The 25,298-nt window shown below is 44.1% G+C and overlaps 1 protein-coding gene across 1 annotated transcript; it reads left to right on the top strand.

Moving 5' to 3' along the window:
• Nucleotides 1-1,518: 1,518 nt before the first annotated feature.
• Nucleotides 1,519-25,153, top strand: LOC147001201 (uncharacterized). The gene is made up of 4 exons (XM_085830244.1): nucleotides 1,519-1,912; nucleotides 21,328-21,454; nucleotides 21,657-21,717; nucleotides 23,015-25,153. The coding sequence occupies exons 1-4, from the start codon at nucleotides 1,787-1,789 to the stop codon at nucleotides 24,273-24,275; spliced, it is 1,575 nt and encodes a 524-aa protein (XP_085686370.1). The 5' UTR covers nucleotides 1,519-1,786; the 3' UTR covers nucleotides 24,276-25,153.
• Nucleotides 25,154-25,298: the final 145 nt, after the last annotated feature.

Below are 25,298 nucleotides of genomic sequence, written 5' to 3'. Positions count from 1 at the left end.
CATGGGAGCCTTAAAAAGATGGACTGGTCTACTGTCCTATGGCAGCAGGAGACCACTTTTATTTCCCATGTTGGGCTTATAATGTCCCTCACATTCCCTTCTTTTCAGACCCACAAAAGGTTTTTGTAAAGTTTCTCTAGGCTGTATTGTTGGCAGCAGCAGTAACCATGCCTCTTGTCTTGGGGAGTTAGAGGGTGTGATTTTTGACTAGTGTCTTCAGAGCCTCTGAGTTTTTAAAATACAGCTGAGGCTCTGATCTGATAAATGGTTGCTCTATGATGTGTTCTGACATGGGGTCTGGTTTTGGGGATCTGTTACTTTGGCACTATTCTTTTTTTGCCTCTTAGTGTACTATACCTCAGCCTTATTTGAAATACAGAAGTCTAATTGAAGAATAGTCCTAGGAAGATATATAAAATGATTTGTTTTATAATTCATCCCCCAAGTCCAGTTTGGTTAGCTTGTTATGCAATGTAAGTGAAATATCAGGTTTTTTTCTCCTGTGCCCTTTTTTATCATTAAAATGAACACAAAATGTGAAAAAAAAACATAAAATAAAATACAGCTGAGAATTCCTGAATGAGATATAGATGAAAATGTCCTAATTCAGATGATTTATTGGCCCAGTTGTGTCTGTGATCAGTCAGCTGTGGGTAGGAGTTCTCTCTGAGAACCATCTCTACCTCTGGTTCTCTTGGGTATCCCCCACTTCCCACACCACATCAGTGCATTCTATGATTTTCTCAGGGTGAAGCCTGGCCTAGCACCCTAAAACTGTCTTCAGGTAACTGGGAGTGTCCCTAATTGTACAAGCTTAGGAAACAGGATGCTTAATAGGGGTTGGAGTATTCTTCCAAGTTAAAGGTCATGGGTTTGAATTCCCATTCGGCTTGTATCATGGTCAACTCCCTATGCAAAACACCTGACTTTACCCTTTATCCCTGGCTTCTTAAGGCTGTGAGAAGGAGCACAAACAGAACATGGTCCCTGTCATTGCATCCCCAACTAACTGTCCCTACATCTTGTCCTGCTAAAGTGCCCTGGAGGATTTCACTGTCTTGTAGGGGGCAAGCTACCCACACTGTCTCACTGGCACTTTCCTGAGGTTCTGATGGGGAATTCAGGGGGTTCTGAGGCTAATGGTGAGATTGGGGAGCAAAAGGGTGGGCTCCCTTCCAGCTGGGAAGCCAGTATCCCCGGTTCCACTCCACGCCCTCTGGGCAATGTTGCTAGAGGTCATGGCGGGTGCGGGGTGGGAGTTGGGGACCCCAGCTCATGAGAGAGCGCGCCCTGGAACCCCAGCACTTCCGGAAGGCAGACACAACCCAGCAGCCCACAGCCACTGACAGGCCCTGAGCGCACATAGCCCTCCTTGCTGAGGCCTCCGCTTCCTGGCGACGCGATAGCGGCGGGCGCCCCGATTGGCGGCCAAGCCTGCGCCCCGCCCCGCCGGGCGGGCCTCCGCGCCCTCCCCAGCCAGGCCCTCCCTTTTCGCCGGATGCGTCCCGGACAGCGGCTTGGTGGCGCTTCCTTCTCGTTGCCTGTGCGCGCCCGCGTCTGGGCTCCTTTGGGAGGACTCGGAAGCTGCGGCTCCCGGAGCACAGCGGGCAGAGCTGCGGGCTGCGCGCGCCCCTGCTGCCACCGGGCCTCCCGCGCTGGCCCCCGCGCCCCGCGGCGATTTCCGCACCCGCGCTTCCCTTTGTTCAAGTCCCCGAGCGGCGGCGGGGTCGGAGCCCGCGCCCTGGGCGACTGAGGCGGCCGCAGTCCGCGCCCCGGCGCCCTGGCGATGCCGGACCAGATCTCCGTGTCGGAATTCGTGGCCGAGACCCATGAGGACTACAAGGCGCCCACGGCCTTTAGCTTCACCACGCGCACGGCCCAGTGCCGGAACACCGTGGCGGCCATCGAGGAGGTGAGCGGTAGCGGGGATCGCGCTGCGTCCTGGGGACCCGCTAGGCTTCCGCGCCTGGTGCCCGATACCCAGTGCCCTCCGCCTGCGCCCACACCCGGGAAAAGTTTTTGGTACCCCAAAGCCGGACGCAGCCGGACCAGCAGTGCCCAACACAGAAGCCCTTTGTTCCCTGCTCTAGGGAGAGGCTGCTTGGCCACCTTGGGCCTTTTTTGGGAACGCTCCTGTCTGTTCCCATTTCCAGCGCAGGGTTTCAGGTTCTTTGCTCCCATCCTCGAAGAGGTCAATTTCGGCTGCAGAGTCTGTGGCAGCTTCGAGCCGGGGACCCCTGCGAGCTCTGCGGCCCTCAAGTGATGGGTCTCTCCAACTTGTTTCGGACCTCTCCAACTTGTTCCTGAAGTAGCCCGGCAGGGGCAGCAGTGGCTTCTGAGCCAACATGTAGAGCAGATCCAGGGACCCCAAGCTGCTTAGGCACGGGTGCCCATCCCATCTTGGGAGGCCTGGCAGTGCCCACTACTTGCCACAGAGCAGCGCTGTAGAGGGATGTGGAGAATGGTCTCTTTGAGGTCCAAAAGGTCTTTGGTGGTCGCTTCTGGGCTACCTGTGTGGTGCCTGTTGACAGTATGATCAGTTCCTGTGCCCTTAACCTGGAAAGGACCTGCATAGTCATTGTATTGAGTGGCTAAGCAGAGAGCTCTCCAGATCCTGGGGAAGAGGGACTGCGAGAAGGAAGCAGTTTGGGTTGAAAATTGAAGCAGGCTTGGAAGAGGCTGTGTGAGTTCAGAGACCACGGCTGTCCATAGCTTGGGAAAGCCTCACTTACATCATTTTCTTTACCTCCCCAACAGAATTTAGAGTTTCGTGTTTTCAGCTCTGTAGGCTTTGTGCATCCAGCCGGACTCACAAAAGGTAGCTGGAGAACGAGACACACATGTGTAGCAGTAGTGAACCGATGACTACATTTCTTTTGCTCAGAATTTTAAGATCAAGGTAGACATTTTAAAATACTCTTGCCAGAGGTTGGTGTTCGGAGAGCTTTTAAATTAAGCTATGTCATTACATCCTTTCCCGTTGGTTGAACAAAGCAATCGCTATTAGGCTTTGGCTGGGCGGGGAGTGGGGTGGGGGACTAGACTATTATTCTTTCGTGTAAAATATTTGTCTTTGTAGACCTACACAGTCAGGAAATGAAAAATACTAGGTTCAGCATCCTGCTCTTGGAAGTGAGCTAGGGTATCCGTTCTTCTCCTTCACCCTAGTCCCCTTTTTTTCTCTCTCCTGTCTTCCCAAAGATCTGCTTGTAAATCTTTTGTAGCAAATTCAGTGAGAGCAGATTGCTTTAGTCCACTTTTGTCAGCCTGGCCTTTAGGTGCCACTGATGCCTTTAATGAGTCAGGTGGGGGATGAGGGGGATGAGAGCCCCTCCCCCATGAGGGCCCTTGAAAAGCACTAGGAAGATAGTCACAGTGTTTTGAAAATACATCATTAATACTTATGAAAATAATTACATCCAAAAAGGTAGGATTCCCTATGTGGAAAGGACACTTGTGTCTGATGTCCTTTAAAGACAGCCCATGTTTATAAGGTTAGGACGCTTTTCTCATTGTATTGAATCAGTTAGGTATCAGTAATACTGGCAGATGTTGGAAAGCCAGGAAAATACGAGTTGCAATTAAAGTAGGCATGGCCTCTCTGATTAATTTTAGTTTATTTTGGATGAACCCAAAGCTGCTTTTCCATGCAGTGCAGGAGATTACCCAAGAGCTCAGTTACTGAGTAGATTAAAGAGAGACTGGATTTTGTCATTCTGTTAAATAGCAGGCTGGCTTCACTCAGCCTCCAAAGCAGAAAATGGATTTGAGTTGGAAACAGGGAAAACCTGAACTCTTTGCAGGCTTATCTCATTTTAAGTGAAGCCAGCATCCACTCTAAGACAATAGTGTGTATGAACTGATTTGAAGGGTGAAAGGACTCAGTGTGGATTACTTAAAATAATGCTTTCTTTCTCCTCCTACATTATTTAATGTTTACGTCCAAAACAAAAAGTTGTTCTCTGTCTAGTGTAATAACACACCATGTTTACAATACTTAGACTTTAAGCAAATGTTTTTTTATGGTCAGATGAGACATTAGGGTAGGTTTTGGGACGTACAAAAAGTTACACATTTCATAGAAATACAACTAAAAAAATAAGTCCCTGGTCTTCTACTTAAATGAGTTATGGAATAGGTAAACTTATCTGATTAACTTTGGCAAACCTGATTGCTCCCAATGGAGAATATGTTTAACTGTTGTCATTTTCTGACTGAAATCGGCTTTCTTGACTGCACACCTGTAGCTAGAATGTCAGTAGTTAGCCAGTGCCTGACCTGTATTACAGGTATCAAACTGTTGTGTTTAATCTCTATCCCTGCTGTGCAGATAAGGAATTTGAGGCTAGGAGATTAGTTCAAGTTATAGACACAGCAAGTGGAGTTTAAACTTGGCTGGATGCTGCATACTCAAACTGCATGGCTTTGTGTAATGCTTAGTGATGGTGCATTCTCAAAACTGCCCATAGCTAGATCAGCCACCTCCGAGTCAGGCTCCATCACTTTCCAGGTGTATGAATTGGGATGAGACCCTCCCCACCCACACACTCTTTTACAGTTTTCAGTCCAGTTCACAGTCTAGATAATCATGTCTATTTCTGAAGGTTCTGGTACAGTACCCAGTAGACTTAGTAAATGGTAGCTGCTTTACCAGATTTCACTGTAGTTACTGTATAGACCCTGGAATGAGAATGGAGCAGGGGAGAAGAAAATGGATGAATGGATGAAGGTGTGCATATAAATGGAAATTGTTGTCCCTCCCCCTAGGTGTGCCTGTGTGTGGATGGGTTTGTGTGTGTGTGTGTGTGTGTGTGTGTGTGTGTGTGTGTGTGATGTTCTCCTGTGCTGACCGAGGCCAGAGGCGAACTTGCAAAGCTTTCCTGAATCAGTTCCCCACAGCCTGTCTCTGCTTCCCCTGAATCCTGGGGATCCCCATGCAGGTTCACAGGCTTGTGCAGCAAGCACCTGACACCCTAAGCTGCCTTCCCAGCCCCCATGCATTCTCTCTAAGGAACTTATTGTCTTGGTAACAGGTGAGAGTGTAGGTGGTTTGAAACTTTTCACTTCCTGATGACTTTCTCTGGGTGACTTACTTTGCACAGTTTGCAAAGTGCAGAAGCGCAACTGGTGTCAGCTTTGTGCTTTGGAAATAAGGGAGAAAATAAGTAGTTGTGGCATAAATCTGAAAACTGAGCCCCGCCACCCCCCACCCTCTTCCCAGCTTTGATTTTTATATCTTAGTTTATTTAAGCCTCTGGTTACTTCAAAATACTCTGGAAATAGAGAAACATTGTGTGCATTCTTGGGACACTCCTGTTGTTTGTTAGGGCTTCTTCATAGCTCCATTCATTCCTACCCTGTTTATTTGGCATTGATGTAGTTTAAAAAATAAATTTGATATTGACTCTTAAGTATCAAAATTTAACTTTTTCCTTCCATGGCCATGAGTCTCTTATTCTGTTGTCCTTGGTTACCTTGGAAATTGCTTTGCTGTTCTAACTGCAAAAGGAGAATGAACATCTAGACTGTACAGACTCCCAGGGGGATGATGTTCATGGGGCCAGGCTCCCCCCAGCAGTTCCAGTGGGAACTGGCCTTGCATTTGATTCTGAGTTGTAGTCCTTTGTGACTTGTTTGTAAACCAGCTCCTTCAGAATCCCAGGCTAACAGATTTTGAATCTATGGTCAGAAGGATGCCCCCTTTTTCTCAGTGTATCCTTGGAAGGGAGTAGGTTAACAGGTCATCATTTTATGCTTCTCCTAAATTTGAATTGGTGTCTCTGGAACGTCTTGAATCAGTTAGGGTGGAATTGGTTTCCCTCCAGCTGAATTCAGTTTCTCTTTTATGATTAGTAGTGCAGTTACTATGATACCACTCCTTGTGCATCCCAGCTCTTGCTGTGGTTCATTTGGGACCTGCTGCTGTGTGTTAGGTGAAGGGATTAGACATCTCTTCTCTTTGAAAGAATCTGTGGTTCCGTGGGGAGAAACCAATTCTCCAGGCAGATCAGTGATGTGAGGTCATGTCTGTGAGAGCATCTATGGTGATGATATAGAGAACAGGAACACTGGGACTGCTTACATGTGATCAGAGCATCTATGTGATGATATAGAGAACAGGAAGACTGGGACTGCTTACATGTGATCAGAGCATCTATGTGATGATATAGAGAACAGGAAGACTGGGACTGCTTACATGTGATCAGAGCATCTATGGCGATGATGTAGAGAACAGGAAGACTGGGACTGCTTACATGTGATCAGAGCATCCCTGGCGATGATGTAGAGAACAGGAAGACTGGGACCACTTACATGTGATCAGAGCATCTATGGCGATGATATTGAGAACAGGAAGACTGGGACTGCTTACATGTGATCAGAGCATCTATGGTGATGATATAGAGAACAGGAAGACTGGGACTGCTTACATGTGATCAGAGCATCTATGTGATGATGTAGAGAACAGGAAGACTGGGACTGCTTACATGTGATCAGAGCATCTATGTGATGATGTAGAGAACAGGAAGACTGGGACTGCTTACATGTGATCAGAGCATCTATGGCGATGATGTAGAGAACAGGAAGACTGGGACCACTTACATGTGATCAGAGCATCTATGGCGATGATGTAGAGAACAGGAAGACTGGGACTGCTTACATGTGATCAGACCATCTGTGGTGATGATATAGAGAACAGGAAGACTGGGACTGCTTACATGTGATCAGAGCATCTGTGGTGATGATATAGAGAACAGGAAGACTGGGACTGCTTACATGTGATCAGAGCATCTATGGTGATGATATAGAGAACAGGAAGACTGGGACTGCTTACATGTGATCAGAGCATCTATGGCGATGATATAGAGAACAGGAAGACTGGGACTGCTTACATGTGATCAGAGCATCTATGGTGATGATATAGAGAACAGGAAGACTGGGACTGCTTACATGTGATCAGAGCATCTATGGTGATGATATAGAGAACAGGAAGACTGGGACTGCTTACATGTGATCAGAGAATCTATAGCCATGATATAGAGAACAGGAAGACTGGAACTGCTTACATGTGATCAGGGATGTGGATGAAAGGGCCTTGAATGGAAGCCTGGTGTAAGAGGCTCCAAGGTGGTTTAATCCAGTCTTCCATATCTGTGTCCCTACCTTAGAGAAATATTTATCCACTCTTGGGTTGGTGATCAACTAGGCCTTTGGTGGAATTTTCCTATCCATCCAGGTTGCAGAAGGCTCCTTAGGCCAAGAATTTACAGAGGCCTTTCATGGTGGGGAATTGCACTTTTGGCTTTTGGTCAGCATTGTAGCCCAAGAATGAAGTCAGCTCTTTGCTAACATTACTCTGTCTCAGATGCTTGGTGGCGACATGGGTTAGTGGCCACTCTTTTGTGTGATGTAGATTCAGGACTTTGTTCTCCATACTTGCAGGAAGTCCTGTTGATGAGCACAGTTTTAGGTCCTTGCAACTGCAAAATGCTTCACCTGACAACACCAGTCAGTGTGGTGTGGAACTTGCAGAGCCTAGGGTTCCATGGCAGAGCTGTGGAAATAGAGTGTGCATTTTAACAGCACTCTCAGGAGCAGTGTGTGCACCAGGGTTTGAAAGTACTGTTGTAGGCTGCCCTGAGTCCTGGCTGTGTTCAGAGTTGCCGGGTGGGGAGGGGGGTCTGTGGATTGGAAGAACCTGGTTCTGTCTCCCCTGAATTCTGATTTTAGATGATTTGGGTAAGGCCTGGAGCTTTTATATTTGTAAAAGGCCCCTCCCTAGTTGATAATCACTGATAGACAGGTGATTATGTCATGTTGTATGCCAGGTAGTGATAAGACAAGGTTATGCATAACTTGGGGAAAGGATGTGGTTTTGGAGGGGAGGAAACTGAAGTCAAGACAGGCATCTCTGCAGAGGTGACCTTTGAGCAGTCTGGAATGTAGAGGCTGCTTGCTTGCAAAGACCTAGGCATAGATGAGTCCTGGAAAAGGACTGAGAAGTGAGTATCAGGGCAGACAGAAGGCCTGTGATCAGAGGTGAGGGAGAGCAGAGGGGCCTGTGTGGAGGGGTGGCTTAGGTCCAGATAGCACTGGGCTTTACCTTGGGGAGAGAATTTGCACTTTGGCTGTGGAATGGTGCGAAGCTGTTAGAGGGTTTGGGGCTCAGACTCCTATGGTCTGATTTCCTCTTTAGGATTTACTTTTTATTGATTTGTATCTGTGTGTGACACTCAGAATGCAGATGTCCTTAGAGCTTATGCAGCCGGAGTAGTAGGCAGCTGTGAATTGCTTGTTTGTGGGTGCTGGGAATGAAACTTGGTACCTCCTGAAGAGCAGGAAGTTCTCTTACAATAAACCATTTCTCCAGCCACTGCTTCACAGTTTAAAGACATTTCAGTGCTTGTTCCTAGTCCCAGGAGAAAGGTGGGGAGACCAGCAAGGGAGTAGGGGTTCATTTGGATACTGCGGTGGTGGTAGTGCAGAAGTGTCCTTTGAACTGGGTGTCATTCCCTGGTACTTGAAGCATGGGTCTCCTATCATCCCCAAGGTAAAAGTGGCACTGTCCAGCATGCCTTAGTGGTAGAGACCAGGTCTACTGTAAAGATTGGCTGGCTGGAGGACTTGTATTGAAAGCAGTCTTTTTTGTTTTTGTTTTTTGTTTGTTTGTTTGTTTTTGTTTTTTTTTGGGGGGGGTTCAACACAGGTTTTTTCTGTATAGCCCTGGGGGTCATGGAACTCACTTAGTAGACCAGTCTGGCCTCGAACCCAGGAATCCACCTGGCTCTACCTCCTGAGTGCTGGTATTAAAGATGTGTACCACCACACCTGGCTATAACTAGCATTTTTATGAACTTTAATTCTATGTTAAGAAAATGTGCTTTTGCCAGTTGGTTGCCTAATACCAAATGGTCACCACCGAAGCCAGACATATAAATAATTTTATACAGATTGTGCAGGCTGTGTTTACATATTTAGGGAATATACATGTATGTATAAAATAACAAATGAAAAGAGAGGTTATGAATTTGAAAGAGAGGAAGCAGGGATATGTGGGTTGGTTTGGAGAATAGAAACGATGAGATTATATTACAATTTCAAAAAATAAAGAAAAGTAATTGTAAAGTAAGAAAGCATTAAATGGGCTTATTTAAGTTTATTTCTTTTTGGGAGAGGTCATATAGGCACCATGGAGTCATGTGACTCTGGGTTTCAGCAGGTGACAAAACAGGAGTTTTGACCACTCTGGTTGGTTCTTCAATGTCCTTTCACTGTACAGAGGTGGTTTTCCTTAGTGCAAGCTAGTGTCCATTGAGTCTGTGCAGGCCAGCTTCCATTGTTGTCAACTTAGAGGAGCCAAGACTGACAACTCCAGAGATATCAAGTGCTAACCCCTGGGGAGGCATTAGAGGCCCTTTTTTAGAGGCTTTTCTTTTCTTGTTTTACTTTTTAGTCAGGGCTTCAGGGTTGCCTTCAACTCTATGTACCAAATATAACTTTGGATTTCAGATCCTCCTGCCTCTGCCTCCACCTTTGAAGGCTGCAATTACAGCATGTGTTATCATGTTTGTTTTATGTGGTGCCAGGTATCAAACCCTGGGCCTCTTGAATGCCAGGCAAACATTCTACCAACTGAGCTGCCTCTGTAACCTCTAGAGGCGTTTACTGAGAGGCCTTCACTGCCACAGAGTGAATTGTCTAATAATACACCTGGTCCCTTAGGGCTGTGGGTTCCAGAAAACCATCTGGGTTGTGTACATAAAGGCCTCATAGTGAATGACTCAGGCTGGGTCTTCGAGGCCAGAAGATCTGTGTGTGGTGGCTGTTCTTCTTAGAGGGGCACAAGCTAAACCATGCCAATTAAGGTAACTGTTAGGGACAGACCTTCCACCTAGGGCTGTCCTAATCATCAGGACCCATTCTTCTCAGATCAGAGAAAAAGTCTCCAAAACTAATACCCACAGGAACATGGCAGAAGAGGGGCTACAAAGAGCATCAAGGGACAAATTTGGTAAAACACTTGCTTTCTGGATATAATGTGACCATTGCACCCTGGGCAGTGCCATTCCATTTATATGCACAAGATCCAGCCTAACAGATATTGAGTAATATTCCATCAGGCAGCACTAAGTGACCTTAGTAATGATGGTGATGGTGATGAAGAAGGAGAAGGAGGAGGAGGAGGAGGAAGAGGGGGAGGAGCGATGGAGAGGGAGGAGAAATGGGGGAACTAGGAAGAAAAAGCAGACACAATGGAGACATGAAGGTGCAAGTGTCAGAGAGGATGTAGGTAGAGGTAGGAACGAGAGATAGAAACAATCAAGATATACTGTGTGCACATATGAAATTGTCAAAGAATAAATTAATGACAAATAAATAATAAACCTTCCAGTTCAGCTCACCCCAGCTTCCTGACCATTGCCTTGCCTCTAACAACCCTAACACTAAGAACCCTAATCCTTACCCTAACCCTCTAATAGGCTAACCCTAAGTCTAACCCTGCTTACTGTGAGGGAAATGTGTTCATTATACCTTTTGAAGTGAGAAACCATTTCTTATTCTTGATCTTTTGAGATCATCAGATCCACTTTCAGTCTAGGCAATAGATTCTTTTGGCATCCTACATACATAAAAGACAATGAACAGGGTTGTTCTTTCATTTTTTATACTTGCCCTATTTTTGTATTTTAGAAAAGGTGATTTGCTAGTTTGATTTTTAAAATTGGCATTGGAAAGTACTTATTTCTTCAGAATTCTGGTACATAGTGAATATCAGCTGTAATATCCTGCAACATGAGATAACCCGTCCTTGATTTTTCTAAGTTCCCTTGGCCAAGAACCTTTCTATTACAGACATTAGAGAGACATTCTATTAAATTTCCTTTCTGTATCTGAAGAAGTAACAAAATTCTAGGCCTTTAGGATGAGGCTTGGGAATGTGACCTTTGTGACTCATTGCTCCAAGGTATGCTAATCATACCTTGATAGCAACATTCCTTCCTCCACCTACCTGCTTCCTGGGTACAAAGAGTGTTCATTCAAAGAAAGTCACCCTGACCAACACCGGAAACTGCCATGCAAATGTGCTATTGTTAGGGGCTCTTAGAAACTGAGAGTTAACCAGAACAATTACCAGGTATTCTCTGTGACTCTTGTGACTTTGCGGAAGTGACTCTTAACTGGTACCTCCCCACTTCCTTGAGTTGTGGTTTCTTCCTTTAAATACCCCCTTATACAGCTACTCGGGGCGCCATGGTCCTCTACCCCTGCGTGGTGTATGACCATGGGCCCGAGAACGCTCTCGAATAAAAATCCTCTTGCAAGTTGCAGCAAGACCGTTTCTTGTGGGTGATTTTGGGGTGTCGCCTCTCCTGAGTCAGAACGTGGGGGAGTCCTCACGTTGTGGGTCTTTCATATCCACAGAGAAATTCATTCTGATTTGAGATATGTTTATCTAGAGAACCTGTCCTAATACAACTGTGGCTTTTCTCTACTTTGCCACTGATGCTGATGTGCTGGCTAACAAGAGGGCTCAACAGTGTTTCCCTTACGTTTGTGGCTTTCCTCCCAGGGTTGGTTGGTTCCTATCATCTGGGAAAGGGAGCTGCAGTCTCCCTGAGCCCAGCACTGAGCCACAAACAAAACTCTTGTTTCCTAAAATCCCTCTTTAATGTTCATTGCCTGGGCACCCTCTCACTCAGATTGATAACCCCACTGCACCTTGGGTAATGGGCTATGCATGCTCTTCCCCTGGATTTCAGGAAGAAGAAGGCAAGTGATGTGAGGCAAGCTCAGGCAAGGTCTGAAGTCAGGTCCTGGTAATGGAGGATCATTACTCACAGTGGGCAGGAGCAGGCAGCTGGCTAGCCTGAGCTGGAATGTGTTGGCAACTAAAAGGGGGAAGAAAGGAAAGGGGGGGGGGAGGCCCACGCTCTGCCAGAGTTCCACCTATGCTCTGGACAGAGATGTGGGAGAGCTGCCATTCACTTTCAACTCAGCCCTGGGTGTGCATCTAAGCCTTTGACCCACTCTTTGGGTCTGAACAAGGGGCAGCCCAACCTGGGAGCCCCAGGGCTACTTTTCTAAAGCACTGGAGTTATGGGAGAGAGGGATGAGAGGTTCCCACACCTGTGAGAGTGAGCACAGTGGATCTGCAGTGGAGCACATGAAGGCCTTCCATCTGGAGAGTAGAAAGGGCTCATTACAAGAAAGCCTATCCCATCCTCCAAGGGCAGTGGGCCTTGATTAACAGAGACATTCTATAGTTTTAGAGCTTTATTATAGAAAGGCAGGGAGAAAGAGAGAAGGTAGAAGAGAGAGAGAGAGAGAGAGGCCCCCCTAGAAGGCTAGAAGGGGGAAGGCTAGATAGAAAGAGAGTAAGAGGGAGAGAGGAGAGGAGAGGAGAGGAGAGGTCAAAGAGAAAGGAAAGAGGAGAGAGGAGTGCAAGAAGTGAGAGGTAAGAGATCAAAGGAGTGAGAGCAAGAGAGATAGGCGGGGCTGAACAGCCCTTTTTATGGTCTTTACTGTTGCTAGGTAACTGGGGAGGAGTTTAGCCTGAAGGTCAGAAGCTTGGGACTTTGCCTACATGACTTTTAGCCAGGCTTCTCTTGTGGTGGCTGGGGTGTGGGTGGGGGACTGTAAGTTAGGCAGGAGCCTGAGTTCCAGAAGCATGAGGGAATTGATGCCTTCCTTGTCAAGTAAGTGAATTATCACCCTCCCGGATTCAGACCTCTGGTCAACTGGAGAACAACCTGTCTGCGCATAGCCCAATGTCCCACATGAATGTTGAGTTCTCCCCCAGAGCTGGGAGGGGTGAGAGTCCTCTTGGGGGACTGGCTCAAATGCTAATGTAGTGCAAACCACACTTGAGATCTGGAAAAGGTGTGGCCATGGACATGAAGCACACTTTAACCTTGAGGAAGGGTGAGACCCACTGGCCAATCAAGATCTCCACAGGCAGACCTGCCAGTCAGTCAGGAGGCGGGATCTTCCGGGTGCCTTTCCCCAGGTTCACTGTGGCTGTGCAGGCTTGAATGGTTCTCTGTGTCCTGCTCTGAGCTCTGCTGTTGGGTGCTGTGAGAGGACCTCAGGGAAGCTCTGAATTCCAGGCATGGTGAGCACAGGGTTACTGCCCACAGAGGGTAGGGGCAGGGTGCTGAGCAGTGGAAGCTGGGGTGGTGAGTCCTCTCTGGGGCTGGATGGGAAGTATAAGTCATATGTGAGCACCTGTGAGGTCTCTCGTGTTGCTTCTCACTTGCTCCATCAGGGGTGACCTCTGAATAACTTCCCCATCATTGCCCAAATCCTTTGGACCTTAGTTAGGCTGGCTTGTGACAAGGGTGGTTTCTTTGAGTCTGTAGCACACATGTCCAAACCCCTTTGTCTTTTAGTATACATTAAGAAGACAGGTAAAAATCGAATAGGTCTGATTTCATACATTATACTTGTTTTTGTTTTGTTTAGGTTTTGTTAATTTTTTTTCTGTTGCAGTTTTTTCATATTTTTTACATCATATGTTTAGTGAGTTGAGTATTATTTGGGAAAGGGACTTTAATAATTTCAGAATTTTTTTGTGGTTTTATTGAAAAATGATAAACCTCTGAGTTGATATTCTTCTATTCCAATCGTTTGTAATTTTCGCCATCACATATTTTGTAGAAGTCCTAGTTGTTTATTGCCATGAAACTTTTAGAATCCACATTTTTTGACTGAGATATCAATTTTTTCTCTTCCTCTTGAATCCCTGAGATTCTGTCTTCCTTTCCTGTTCTGTGGGTGAAACTTGCCTCTGTAGTTGTCAGGTAATCTCATGTCCTGCTCTTAGGGACTTAGCAACTGCTTATGTCATTTCCTGCCTCCATCCCCTGTGTCTGTTGTCAGGCGTGCTTTATATACATGGACCACCAGCTATAGCAGATCTCTATTTTTGTTCCCTGTCCCTGTTCTCTGCACATGCACACTCTCTGTCATCTCTCCCCTCATGGCTCTCTTTCTCCTCCCTGTCTGTGTGTCTGTCTGCAGGTCCTCTTGTGTATTTCTATCCCTTCCCCAGGTTCTCACTCCTCTCCCTTCCCCCAAACAACCTGTTTTGCACTTTATCTGTTGCATGGTTTAATTTCTCAGACCTGTTGTGATGGGATAGCTTGGATTTCTTGGTTGCAATTGTTCCTGGCTGTTACTCTCTATGTTGCTATGCTGGTGTGTAGCCATCTCTGTTTGGGTGATTATTGACCTAGGTACTGGCCTCTGGGTTTGTCTTTTTGGGTGGGAGTTTTGTTCCTGGGTTACTGTTTGATACATGGATTTGAAGAGAGTGTTCACTGACAGTTTCCTATTTTACTGACCTATTTGGTGAGTATGGTCAACAGGGGATGCTTTGTGATATTAAAAGCTGGGAGAAGCAATAGGCAGGAACAGAAGATCTTAGTAATCCACAAGGAGACATAGTCAGGAGAGAGATCAAGCAGCCCATGGTGTTTAATACAATGTTGGAACAACTGGGAAAATTGAATCTGGGGTAAAAAATCAATCATGAAGTTGATCTATGGAAGCTTACCTTGTGTCCTTTCAGGCATGGAATGTGGTTGAACAGGGAGTATCTGCCCAAGTGGGGGCTGAGACACAGGGATGAGGCAGGAATGGATGGACAGGTGGGGATTGTCTATGGTGTCTATAGGAGTCTTGCACAGGAGGAGAGGAAAATTACACTGCTACTCTTTTCCAGTGTTAAGGGTAACTGATATTAGGGTCTGCAGTAACAGGTAGTGTGGTAGGTCTTTGGACAAAGTCTAGTCTACAGACAGGCATGGTTGTGGTTAACCAGGAGTTTCTGTCGATAATCAGGGGCTCAGCAACAGAGATGAGTTTGTAAATCCCAAACAGTTTGCTTTTTGAGAATGTACATTTGTACATTCCAGCAAAAATCCCATGACAAAATCCCCTTATCAACAGCCAGTTAAGGTACATCAGCAGGGTCAAGCTACCTAGAGATAACTAAGACCTCCTATAGAAAACAAAAACAAAAACAGCTTACCCATCATGGCTGTCAGATTTTTTTGCCCCCCTTGCTTGGTTCCTGCACATTATGTCAGACATACAGTTTTCAAAATATTACAATGCTGATTTGTATGCAAACTCCCCATTCTTGTTGTAACTACAATATATACTCAAAACCTCTAGACTTGATCTCTCAGTTTGTACCTAATGGGAGTTTGACTGCTGAGAGTCCTTGTTACTGAGCTCATAAAAAAGACCTCTGTTTATTTGCATTGCAATAGGCTCTGTGCTGGTCATTGCAGTTTCTGTGAGTTAGGCATAAAACCTTGATGCTTTGACTGGAACCCCAAGACCCTCAGGACTCCCATCGGAAGGGTTGAGAGACCGCTGTTAGGATGTGTCATTGCTGTTCTTTGTATCAGTGACCTGTCTGTCAGAAATGTGTCTGTGTACCTTGGTTTTTTGATTTTTCTTGAGTACTTGTGGAGTGAGATGAACATAGTGAATGTGGAACTCCAGTGAAGTGGAAATGCTGGAGAGTCCTAGCTACAAAGGGCTAGGAAGATGTTCCAGACCCTGGAACAGGGGTTGTATGCCCCTGGTCTTAATTTCTGGGAAGTTACAGTAGTCTTGGAACCCTGCTCCATGGCTCACAGCTGCCATTCTGTCTTCATTTTCTCCTCTGTACAAGTGGTGGAATCTGCTGCTTAGCCTTCACTGCCCCCTCGTGGCCCTCTATTATGTGTGTGCCACTTTAGTATTCTCTTACTGAGAGAGGAAGTGAGACTGCTTCCATCCCAATTGATATAGTTACTCACCTTCCACCTTGGGTTAAATCCCTCTTATCAAGAGGACCTGTACCCATTAAATTGCCCCTGACAGAGAGCTCTTTATGACCACATTCAGGGCAAAATCAGACTCTGCAAAACAGGGTGGATAGGACAAAGACCTCATTTTGCCCCCTTCTAAACAACCCTGTTCTCAGTCTCTATGTGACTCTGTAGTTTTGAACTTGGAGCTGTCAGTGTATGGGAGGTTGTTTTTCATCCCTTCCAGCAAAGTTAGCATATCTTCCTTAGACCAGCAATCTTATTTCCAGGTCTGTGGGCAATCTGCTCCTCTATTCACCTTCCAGCTGTTTGGCCACCTCTTTGGTCTCCCTGGCCTGGGAATCCAGGGTTAAGGACACCTTACCACAGGGCAGTGCAGCCTCCCTTCTCCCCATTCCATCGTATCCTTCCATGCTCTGAGCCAGGAACCCTTCCCATTTTATCCTGGCTCAGACACTATTCCAACTCCCTGATGTGGTGGCAGGGGTCCTGTAATTGATATGGTTAGATCTTTGGTTTTGGAGTTTTACAACTTTCTCATTTATTATTGTCTCTGTGTCATAGTTGTTTTAACTCAACATTTCAGGCTACAGTCATCTGAAGGAGCCTCAGTTGCAGGTGTGCCCTCATCAGAATGGCTGGTTTCTATGTCTCTGAGAGATAGTGTTGATAATTGATATAGGAAGACTCTTCCATGAAGGGTGGCCATATTGGGAAGCAAGTGGACATGGGTTGGATGAGAGAGCTAGGTGAGCATTGTAGCCGCCTGTGGCCATGTGAACTGGGTTCCCCTGAAAGGCAGCCCGGGGCTGAAAGAGATCAGAGGGCAACAAAAGAATGAGGCCAAGACAAACCTTTCTGTTCAAAGCCTCTGAAGTTTACTGAGAGTCCCTGCTTATAAAGAGGGTAGGCCCATCATCTGCCAGCCCATTCTTTGTGCCTGGAGCCAGCCCATAGGCGATCTATAGGGCTTGTCTCCAGATAGTCTCCAGGACCTTTCAGCAGGAAGCAGAGTATTGGAGAAGAGCAAATAGAGCCATCAAGGTCAGAAGGCTCTACCCTAGGTGTACTGGCTGGTTTTATGTGTCAACTTGACACAGCTGGAGTTATCACAGAGAAAGGAGCTTCAGTTGAGGAAATTCCTCCATGAGATCCAACTGTAAGGCATTTTCCCCATTAGTGATCAAGGGGGAAAGGCCCCTTGTGGGTGAGACCATCTCTGGGCTGGTAGTCTTGGTTCTATAAGAGAGGAGGCTGAGCAAGCCAGGGGAGGCAAGCCAGTAATGAACATCCCTCCATGGCCTCTGCATCAGCTCCTGCTTTCTGACCTGCTTGAGTTCCAGTCCTGACTTCCTTGGTGATGAACCAGTATTGAAGTGTAAGGCGAATAAACCCTTTCCTCCCCAACTTGCTTCTTGATCATGATGTTTGTTTAGGAATAGAAACCCTGACTAAGACACTAGGTAATCTCCTTCTTAATGGCAGCAAGGTCAAAGTCTAGCTCAGCCTGCTTCAAGGCTGAGGGAGGCTACAGAGCATGAGAGAGTGACCAAGCAAGAAAGCAAGGCAGGAAGTAGTGTTTGTCAAATATTTTTGCCTTCATTTTCTAGCTTCAGTTTCTAGTCTGAGCTCGCAGTAGGATGGGCTGTGATCTGACAGAACCGTGTAAAACAAACATTTATTACCTGAGATGCTTCTGCTCAGAGGAAACCATCACAGCAGCAGAGCTGCAAGGTAGAACAACAACAATAACAGCAACAACAGCAATTGTTTCAAAAGCTGATTTTGCTGCTGGACAGAATCTCTGGTCTCTTTTGAAGGAATATGGAAAATATCAGAAATTGAGATGGCAAAAGTCATAGAAAGCTGTACATGGAGCTTAATCGGTTCTTCCTGTAGGGTCTGGAAGATTGGAGTGTTGACAGTAATGCAGCCACACGAAGTTGAGATCATACTATTTCAGTGGAAAATAGACTGAAAACTTTAGGAAGAAGTCATTTGTGTGATATTTTAGCCAAAAAAAAAAAAAAAAATCTTTGTACTTGGCTTATTCCCTGAAATATTGAGTATTGAGTAAAATTATTGCTTGATTTGTATATTTTTATTCTATTGATATGTTTTTGTTCAATCTTCCTATTTCTTTACTCAATTTACATTCTAATCGGTACAACCACCCCATTCCACCTTCCGCAGTCCCTCATCACTGACTCCCTTTTATCTCCCCATGGAGGGTGGGAACCTCTTGAGTATCCCCCAACTATGGCATGTCAAGTCTCTGCAGGGTTAGACACATCATTTCCCACTGAGGTCAGACAAAGCAGCCCAGTTAGGGAAACAGTTTGGACAGACAGGAACAGCTTAAGGGACATGCCCTGCTCTGGATGTTGGGGACCCCATGAAGACTGACCAGCACATCCACTACATATATGGTGGGGGCCTCTATCCCAGTCTGTGTGTGCTCGTTGGTTGGTGGCTCCATCTCTGAGAGTCTCCTAGGTTCTGGGTTAGTTGACTCTGTGGGTCTTCTCATGGACTTCCTATTCCTTCAGAGGCTGTCAATTCTTTCCCTAACTCTTTTAAAATACTCCCTGAGCCCTGTCCAATGTTAGGCTGTGGGTCTCTGCATATGTTTCAGTCAGATGCTGGATGGAGACACTCAGAGGGCAATGATGCTAAGCTACTATCTGCAAGTATAACAAATTATCCTCAGTAATGCCAGCCTTGGTGCTTGCCCAAGAGATGGGTTACCAGTTGGGTCGGGTATAGTTTGGCCATTCCCTCAGTCTCTGTTTCAACTTTTTGCCTGCCTTACTTGCAGACAGAACAAATTTTGGGAGAAAAGGTTTTTGGTTTTTTTGGTGTACTGAACACTTCACTGGTGGTTCTGCCTGACTGCAAGATATCACCTCTTCATGGTCCATAACTCAATGCTATCTATCTCAGCTAAGATCACTTCCCTAGCCGCATTTGTGCCCTCCCAATCATAGTCTCAGGCACATTCTACAGACGTTCCCACCCTAGCCCTGCTCCCTCCCAGCAAGTGCTGATTTTATTTCATTTTCTTGGCTCTCTGTCCTTCCCTTGTCTCTTACCACACCTGTTCCTAACACTCCCCTTCTACTTTCTTAACTACTGTCCCATCCAGTTTTCTCCCTTCCATCTGCCTCTTCTGTTTCTTTCATGCCCCGTTCTGAGTGAGATTCAACCATGCTCATTTGTGCCTTGTCTCGTTTAGTGTCTTTCTGTCTATGAAGTGCAGTGTGGATATTCTGTAGTTATTGTTATTATTCACTTGTAAGTGAGTACGTACATGCATGTCCTTTTGTGCCTGAGTTACCGCATTCCAGATATTAGTTTCTAATTGTACCCATTTCTCTGCAAAATTCATGATGTCCTTGTTTTTTATACCTAAATAGCATCCCATTTTGTAAATGAAACATGTTTTTTGTGTCCACATTTCAGTTGAGGAACATCTGCATTCTGTCCTGTTTCTAACTGTTATACATAAAGTGGCTGTGAACTTAGTGGAGCAAATGCCCTTGTGGGTATATGCCTATGAAGGTACCCTGAGTGTAGCACTTCCTCCTGCTTGCTGTGTTTTAAATTAATGGAAGGAGTATTCACAGTATTTCCTCATCCCAGGATGGAACCTTAAAGAAAACCTGCTGCAAATGTGATCCAAGGGAGGCAGGGTCCATTAATTTAGAAGCCAAACTTCACAGGATCATCCACATTGTGCCGCTTCTGGAAACTGAAAGATGAAAATACCATGGTCATAGATTGTTTCTCTATGGTTTCAGTTTAGCACCACGCCAGCTATCTTTTGACAAAGTCAGGATCCCAGGGAAGACTCTGTGAGAGTTCCTTGCATTTAAGTGGTGAGGTTGATGCTTGAGTTGCATTTTGTGACCACAGGTTGTGGAGAAAACTAACACATTGAGGAATCTGCCATGGAGAGATGCTTACAGGGAGATGAAGTACCCAAACTGAGAGATGTATAAGAAGTTACAGGAAGAGCACCATCTATGCCTTTAGGAATTGAAGTCCAATGTGTTTGAGACAAAGCTATAGGATTTGGTGTTTGCCCTGCTGTTTTTCTTGCCTTTGTCCAATCTTTTCTCTCTATGTGCACATTCCTATCGATTGGAATGGGAGTGGGTATTCAGTGCCATTTTATGTTGGAAAGATATAACTTGCTTTCTGATTTTACAAGATGTGGCTGTCAAGATATTGTCTTGAGTATCAGCAGAGACTTTAGACATTTCAACCATGCAGGAGCCTTTCTAGATTCATCTTGGGGAAGATGAAAGTGTATACACACTCAAAATTTTCCTTTTTCTTTCTTTCATTTTTTGTTTATCCTATAATTTAGATATTCATTATCACCCTGATCACTGTCACTCTAGGTCCCTGCCCACCCAGACTCCCTCCTTCCATTCTCCTCTGTTTCTCCTTTGAGTGGGGTTGGGTCCCCCTGTGTACCCCATGGGCACATAGATTATACTCTGTTTTTTAGAATGGCATATGCTCGTGACATCAATACTGCCTGAGGCTTCAGAGTCATTGGATTCTGAGTGTTGATATTTCCCCAAACTTTTGTGTTTGTTTTGAAATTTTTAAATAAATAGGAGTGTTTTGCCTGTGTGCATGAATATGAATATCATGTGTGCCTCATCCTTGGTGTTGTTGGAAGGTGGGCTCAGAACTCCTGTTCATAAAGCCATGGGTCACGTAAATGCTAGTAATTGACCTTCGTTATCTGGAAGACCAGCAAGAGCTTTCCATGGCTGAATTAGCGCTCTCTCCTGCCTCATGTTACTTTTTATATTCAACACTTATATTACTAATATTTTCATCTGTCCATTGGTCCATTAAATGTGCCTTGATTGCTAATAAAGTTTTACTAATGTTGCAGTTTAAAGCGGTACACTTCCTGTTTCTGCTAGATGAGTACAGAAGTGCAGGGAATGTATACTTCTTTGTAGGAACTGTAGTAAACAACTGAGTTCTTTCTATCATTTTGGTCTCTGTGGTTGATTTTTGCAGTGGAGTAAGGGTCTTAATATGTAAACTTTGCTGTCCTGGAATGTGTTACATAGACAGGGATCCACCTCAGTGACGTATCCACCCGTGACTCTGGGATTAAAGACATGAACAAATACACCCTGCTTGTCCATGATTTTTCTTGTTAGTGATTTTTCTTACAATTTCTGGGATGTGTCCTCAGTACTGTTGATCTGTTTCACCCTACATCTCCCTCTCAATTGGAATTCCTCTCAAAAGACTTTACCCTATTCATTTAAAATGTTCATAAGCAACACAGGTGAACCTTCAACTCAATTTACTTTAAAATGTTATGGTACTTAGATTATAACTTCTGTGTCCAGAGGTCACTGGAGGAAGCACCAGAATTACATGAATATATGGTCAAGGAAGCGTACATTTACTTTACAGTGATGTCAGTACCATGCTTTGTGATGTACACATGTATGGGATATTTTAGGATGCAGTGACTTATGATGATGTGCACGTGAACTTCACTGGGGAAGAGTGGAATTTGCTGGATCCTTCCCAGAAGAGTCTCTACAAAGATGTGATGCTGGAGACCTACTGGAACCTCACTGTTATAGGTATGACTGTGAATTTTCTTTTGCTTTTCAAAATAGTGGGAAGACATGTCTCTTGGTGAGTGATGATGCTCTGTTATTTCAATTGAGAACAAGGAAGACTGAGCTGAATAAATAGTGTCCAGTGATGTGAAAATTCACAGTACCTTGAATTTTGCCTTATTTCCAATACTATATCATTCATTTTTCTGGTACTGTCTTTTAGGCTACACTTGGGAAAACCATCATATTGAAAGACATTGTCAAAGTTCAAGAAGAAATGAAAGGTAATTTTCATGTGCAAGCTGATGCAATTATGCCTCTGAGGAAATTTTACTATTTTATGGAAGCTCTAAAGAAAATCAGCAGTGTAAAATGTCAATGCTTCACGTGTAACTATAATTATAATATTCTTTTTTTTTAAAGATTTATTTATTTATTATATGTAAGTACACTGTAGCTGTCCTCAGATACTCCAGAAGAGGACATGTGGTTGCCAGGATTTGAACTCAGGACCTTCGGAAGAGCAGTTTGTGCTCTTAACCACTGAGCCATCTCGCCACCCTAATTATAATATTCTTAAAAAAATGTTCTGCCTCGATGTAGTTATCTGATTTATCTATCAAAGCATTCCTCAAGACAAGGAAACATTGCCTTAAGAGATACCGTTATTCAATTTTTACCTCTATTAGACCTATACTGATCTGACAATGTGTATAGACTTACAAGACTTAGATATTGCACATCGAATAGTGATAAATATATATCCAAAACCTTCTGATAAGCAAATAATCCATGGGAAAGTTGGTGATACTCATATTCTTATAGTGAAATTGATCATTTGTTTAGGGTACAGTTTATGAGAGTCAAGAGTGTTGTCATAGGAGAAACCTTAATTCATGTATTACATGTCTATGAGGAACAAAAAGTCAAACAGTGTGAATGCAATGTGGAAACCTTTCATCTGTTATTTTTCTTTTAATGTATATATCATGTGTCACAATGGATGAAAGCCATGTGAGCATAGGGATATTGAAAGAAGCAATGTACTGCTTTCTATCCCAGAGCAGTGAGAAAATATGTCAGATTCTGCCTTTGGTAGACATTGTGAATATGATAAACGTTTGCAATCAATTGGTTTTCTAATTTTACTGGGAACTTCTCCAAGCTCACACTGTACAAAATCTTTATGGGTACTAGGAATTTGGAAATTCTTTTGTTTGTCCTGGTTCACAGTCAAATGTGATACAATTCATGCTACAGGGAAAAATTATGAAAGCAATTAGTGTTACAAAGCTCTGGGTTGTTCCATTTTCCTCATATACATGAAATACATCATATAAATATCCCATATAAAACGGATGTTATAAATGTCAGCCATGTAATAACCATCACAGATATCTCGAAAGATGCAAAACAACCCATAATGAGGGAGAACACCATGAACATTTAAAGTGATAAAACCAGATGATCTGGTCCACCTTTATCAGTAGACCAATTTGTAAACTTTATTCATCTTGATGAAATGATTGAACAAGGAAATTAATGTAGTAAACATATCACATGTGCCAATTTTCATTGCAGGTATGTAAGTAATCATAGTGGAGAGAAACTCTATGAATGTAATGAACGTTCTAAAGCCTTTTCATGTCCCAGTCATCTCCAATGTCATATAAGAAGACAAATTGGAGAAAAAACACATGAACATAACCAATGTGGTAAAGCCTTTCCAACACCCAGTCATCTTCAATATCACAAAAGAACCCATACTGGAGAGAAACCATATGAATGTCATCAATGTAGTCAAGCCTTTAAAAAATCCAGACATCTTCAACGTCATAAAAGAACACATACTGGAGAGAAATCTTATGAATGTAATCAATGTGGTAAAGCGTTTGCACACCTCAGTAGTTTATATCGTCATAAAAGAACACATGCTGGAGAGAAACCCTATGAATGTCATCAATGTGGTAAAGCCTTTTCATGTCACAGTCATCTCCAATCTCATAAAAGAACACATACTGGAGAGAAACCCTATGAATGTCATCAATGTGGTAAAGCCTTTTCATGGCACAGTAATCTCCAATGTCATAAAAGAACACATACTGGAGAGAAACCCTATGAATGTAATCAATGTGGGAAAACCTTTGCAAGACTCTGTAATCTCCAATGTCATAAAAGAACACATACTGGAGAGAAACCCTATGAATGTAATCAATGTGGTAAAGCCTTTGCAGTTCACAATGTTCTCCAATCTCATCAAAGAACACATACCAGAGAGAAACCCTATAAATGTAATCAATGTGGTAAAGCCTTTTCACAATACAGTCCTCTCCAATGTCATAAAAGAACACATACTGGAGAGAAACCCTATGAATGTCATCAATGTGGTAAAGCCTTTTCATGTCACAGTCATCTCCACAGTCATAAAAGAACACATACTGGAGAGAAACCCTATGAATGTAATCAGTGTGGTAAAACCTTTTCACGATTCAGTACTCTCCAATGTCATAAAAGAACACATACTGGAGAGAAACCCTATGAATGTAATCAATGTGGTAAAGCCTTTTCACAACACAGTCATCTCCAATGTCATAAAAGAACACATACTGGAGAGAAACCCTATGAATGTAATCAATGTGGTAAAACCTTTGCACGTCACAGTTATCTCCAATGTCATAAAAGAACACATACTGGAGAGAAACCCTATGAATGTAATCATTGTGGTAAAGCCTTTGCAGGTCACAGTGGTCTCCAATATCATAAAAGAACCCATAATGGAGAGAAACCTTCGAAACCTAATCAATGTGATAAAAGACTTTTGACAAAGTTATTGTCTCTATAATCATAACAGAACCCATATTAGATAGAAACCTCATGAATGTCTTCAGTGTGCTAAAACCTGTGCATATCCCACTTGTCTTCAAAATGTAAAAAATTCCACACTGGAAAAAAACCTTATGAATGTAATCAATGTGGTAAAGACTTTTTACAACTCTATAGTCTCAATTATTTTTAAAGAAGACATAGAAGACAGAAACCTTAGGAAGGTAATCGGTGGTGTAAAGCATTTGATGTCTCGATCATCTACGATGACATAAAAGATCACATACAAGTGAGAACCCACGTGAATGTTATGAACGTAGTAAAACCTTTGCATGTCAGAGTACTTTAGGCATACACAAGACAAACCACACTGCAGAGAAACCCCAATTTAAATGTTTGCTTTTCTGAGAGTTGGTTTGGTCATGAGATCTGTTCCTAGCCATTGAAAGGCTGAGGGAGAAACCCTCTGAGTATATTTAATATGGGAAAGCCTTTGCACAATTTTGTAGTCATCTTCATCATGGAAGAATTTGAACTGGGTAGAAACATTGTGAATCTATTTAGTATGGTGAAGCTTTTTCATTGAGCTTCTTTATATGAGACTATTCGTACTGGTGACAGATGCTATGAATGTCAGCAGTGTGGTAAAGCCTTTACATTGTTGGGTCCACTGAGGTTCAACACAACTCACACTCCAGGACAATGCAAAGGATAAGAATTTATTGGGCTGGGTGGTGGTGGTGCACTCCTTTAATCCTAGCACTCGGGAGGCAGATGCAGGCTGATTGCTGAGTTTGAGGCCCAACAAGTCTAGAGTGTGTTCCAGGACAGCCATGGCTACACAGAGAAACTCTGTCTGGGGGAAAAAAAAAACGAAAAAAAAAAAAAAAGAATTTATTGGAATTAAGTCACTACTTATCAGTGAGAGACACAAAATCATACTCAGAAGTTTTTCTTCAAAACCTCACCGCCCCTACCCAACCTGAGACAGAAACTTGTATAGCTTTCAAACACAAACACCTCAAAGTCCTGGGCCTTACAG

The sequence above is a fragment of the Mus caroli genome, unplaced genomic scaffold, assembly GCF_978045245.1.
Source record: "Mus caroli unplaced genomic scaffold, Mus_caroli_1 scaffold_14, whole genome shotgun sequence".
Taxonomy (NCBI): domain Eukaryota; kingdom Metazoa; phylum Chordata; class Mammalia; order Rodentia; family Muridae; genus Mus; species Mus caroli.
This window is presented reverse-complemented; position numbering and strand designations above follow the sequence as displayed.

Excerpts from the sequence above, each read along its gene's own strand:
- LOC147001201 (XM_085830244.1), top strand. The coding sequence starts at position 1,787 with ATGCCGGACCAGATCTCCGTGTCGGAATTCGTGGCCGAGACCCATGAG. Across the intron at positions 1,913-21,327 it reads CCGTGGCGGCCATCGAGGAG|GATGCAGTGACTTATGATGA; the intron begins GTGAGCGGTAGC and ends GGGATATTTTAG. Across the intron at positions 21,455-21,656 it reads CTGGAACCTCACTGTTATAG|GCTACACTTGGGAAAACCAT; the intron begins GTATGACTGTGA and ends ACTGTCTTTTAG.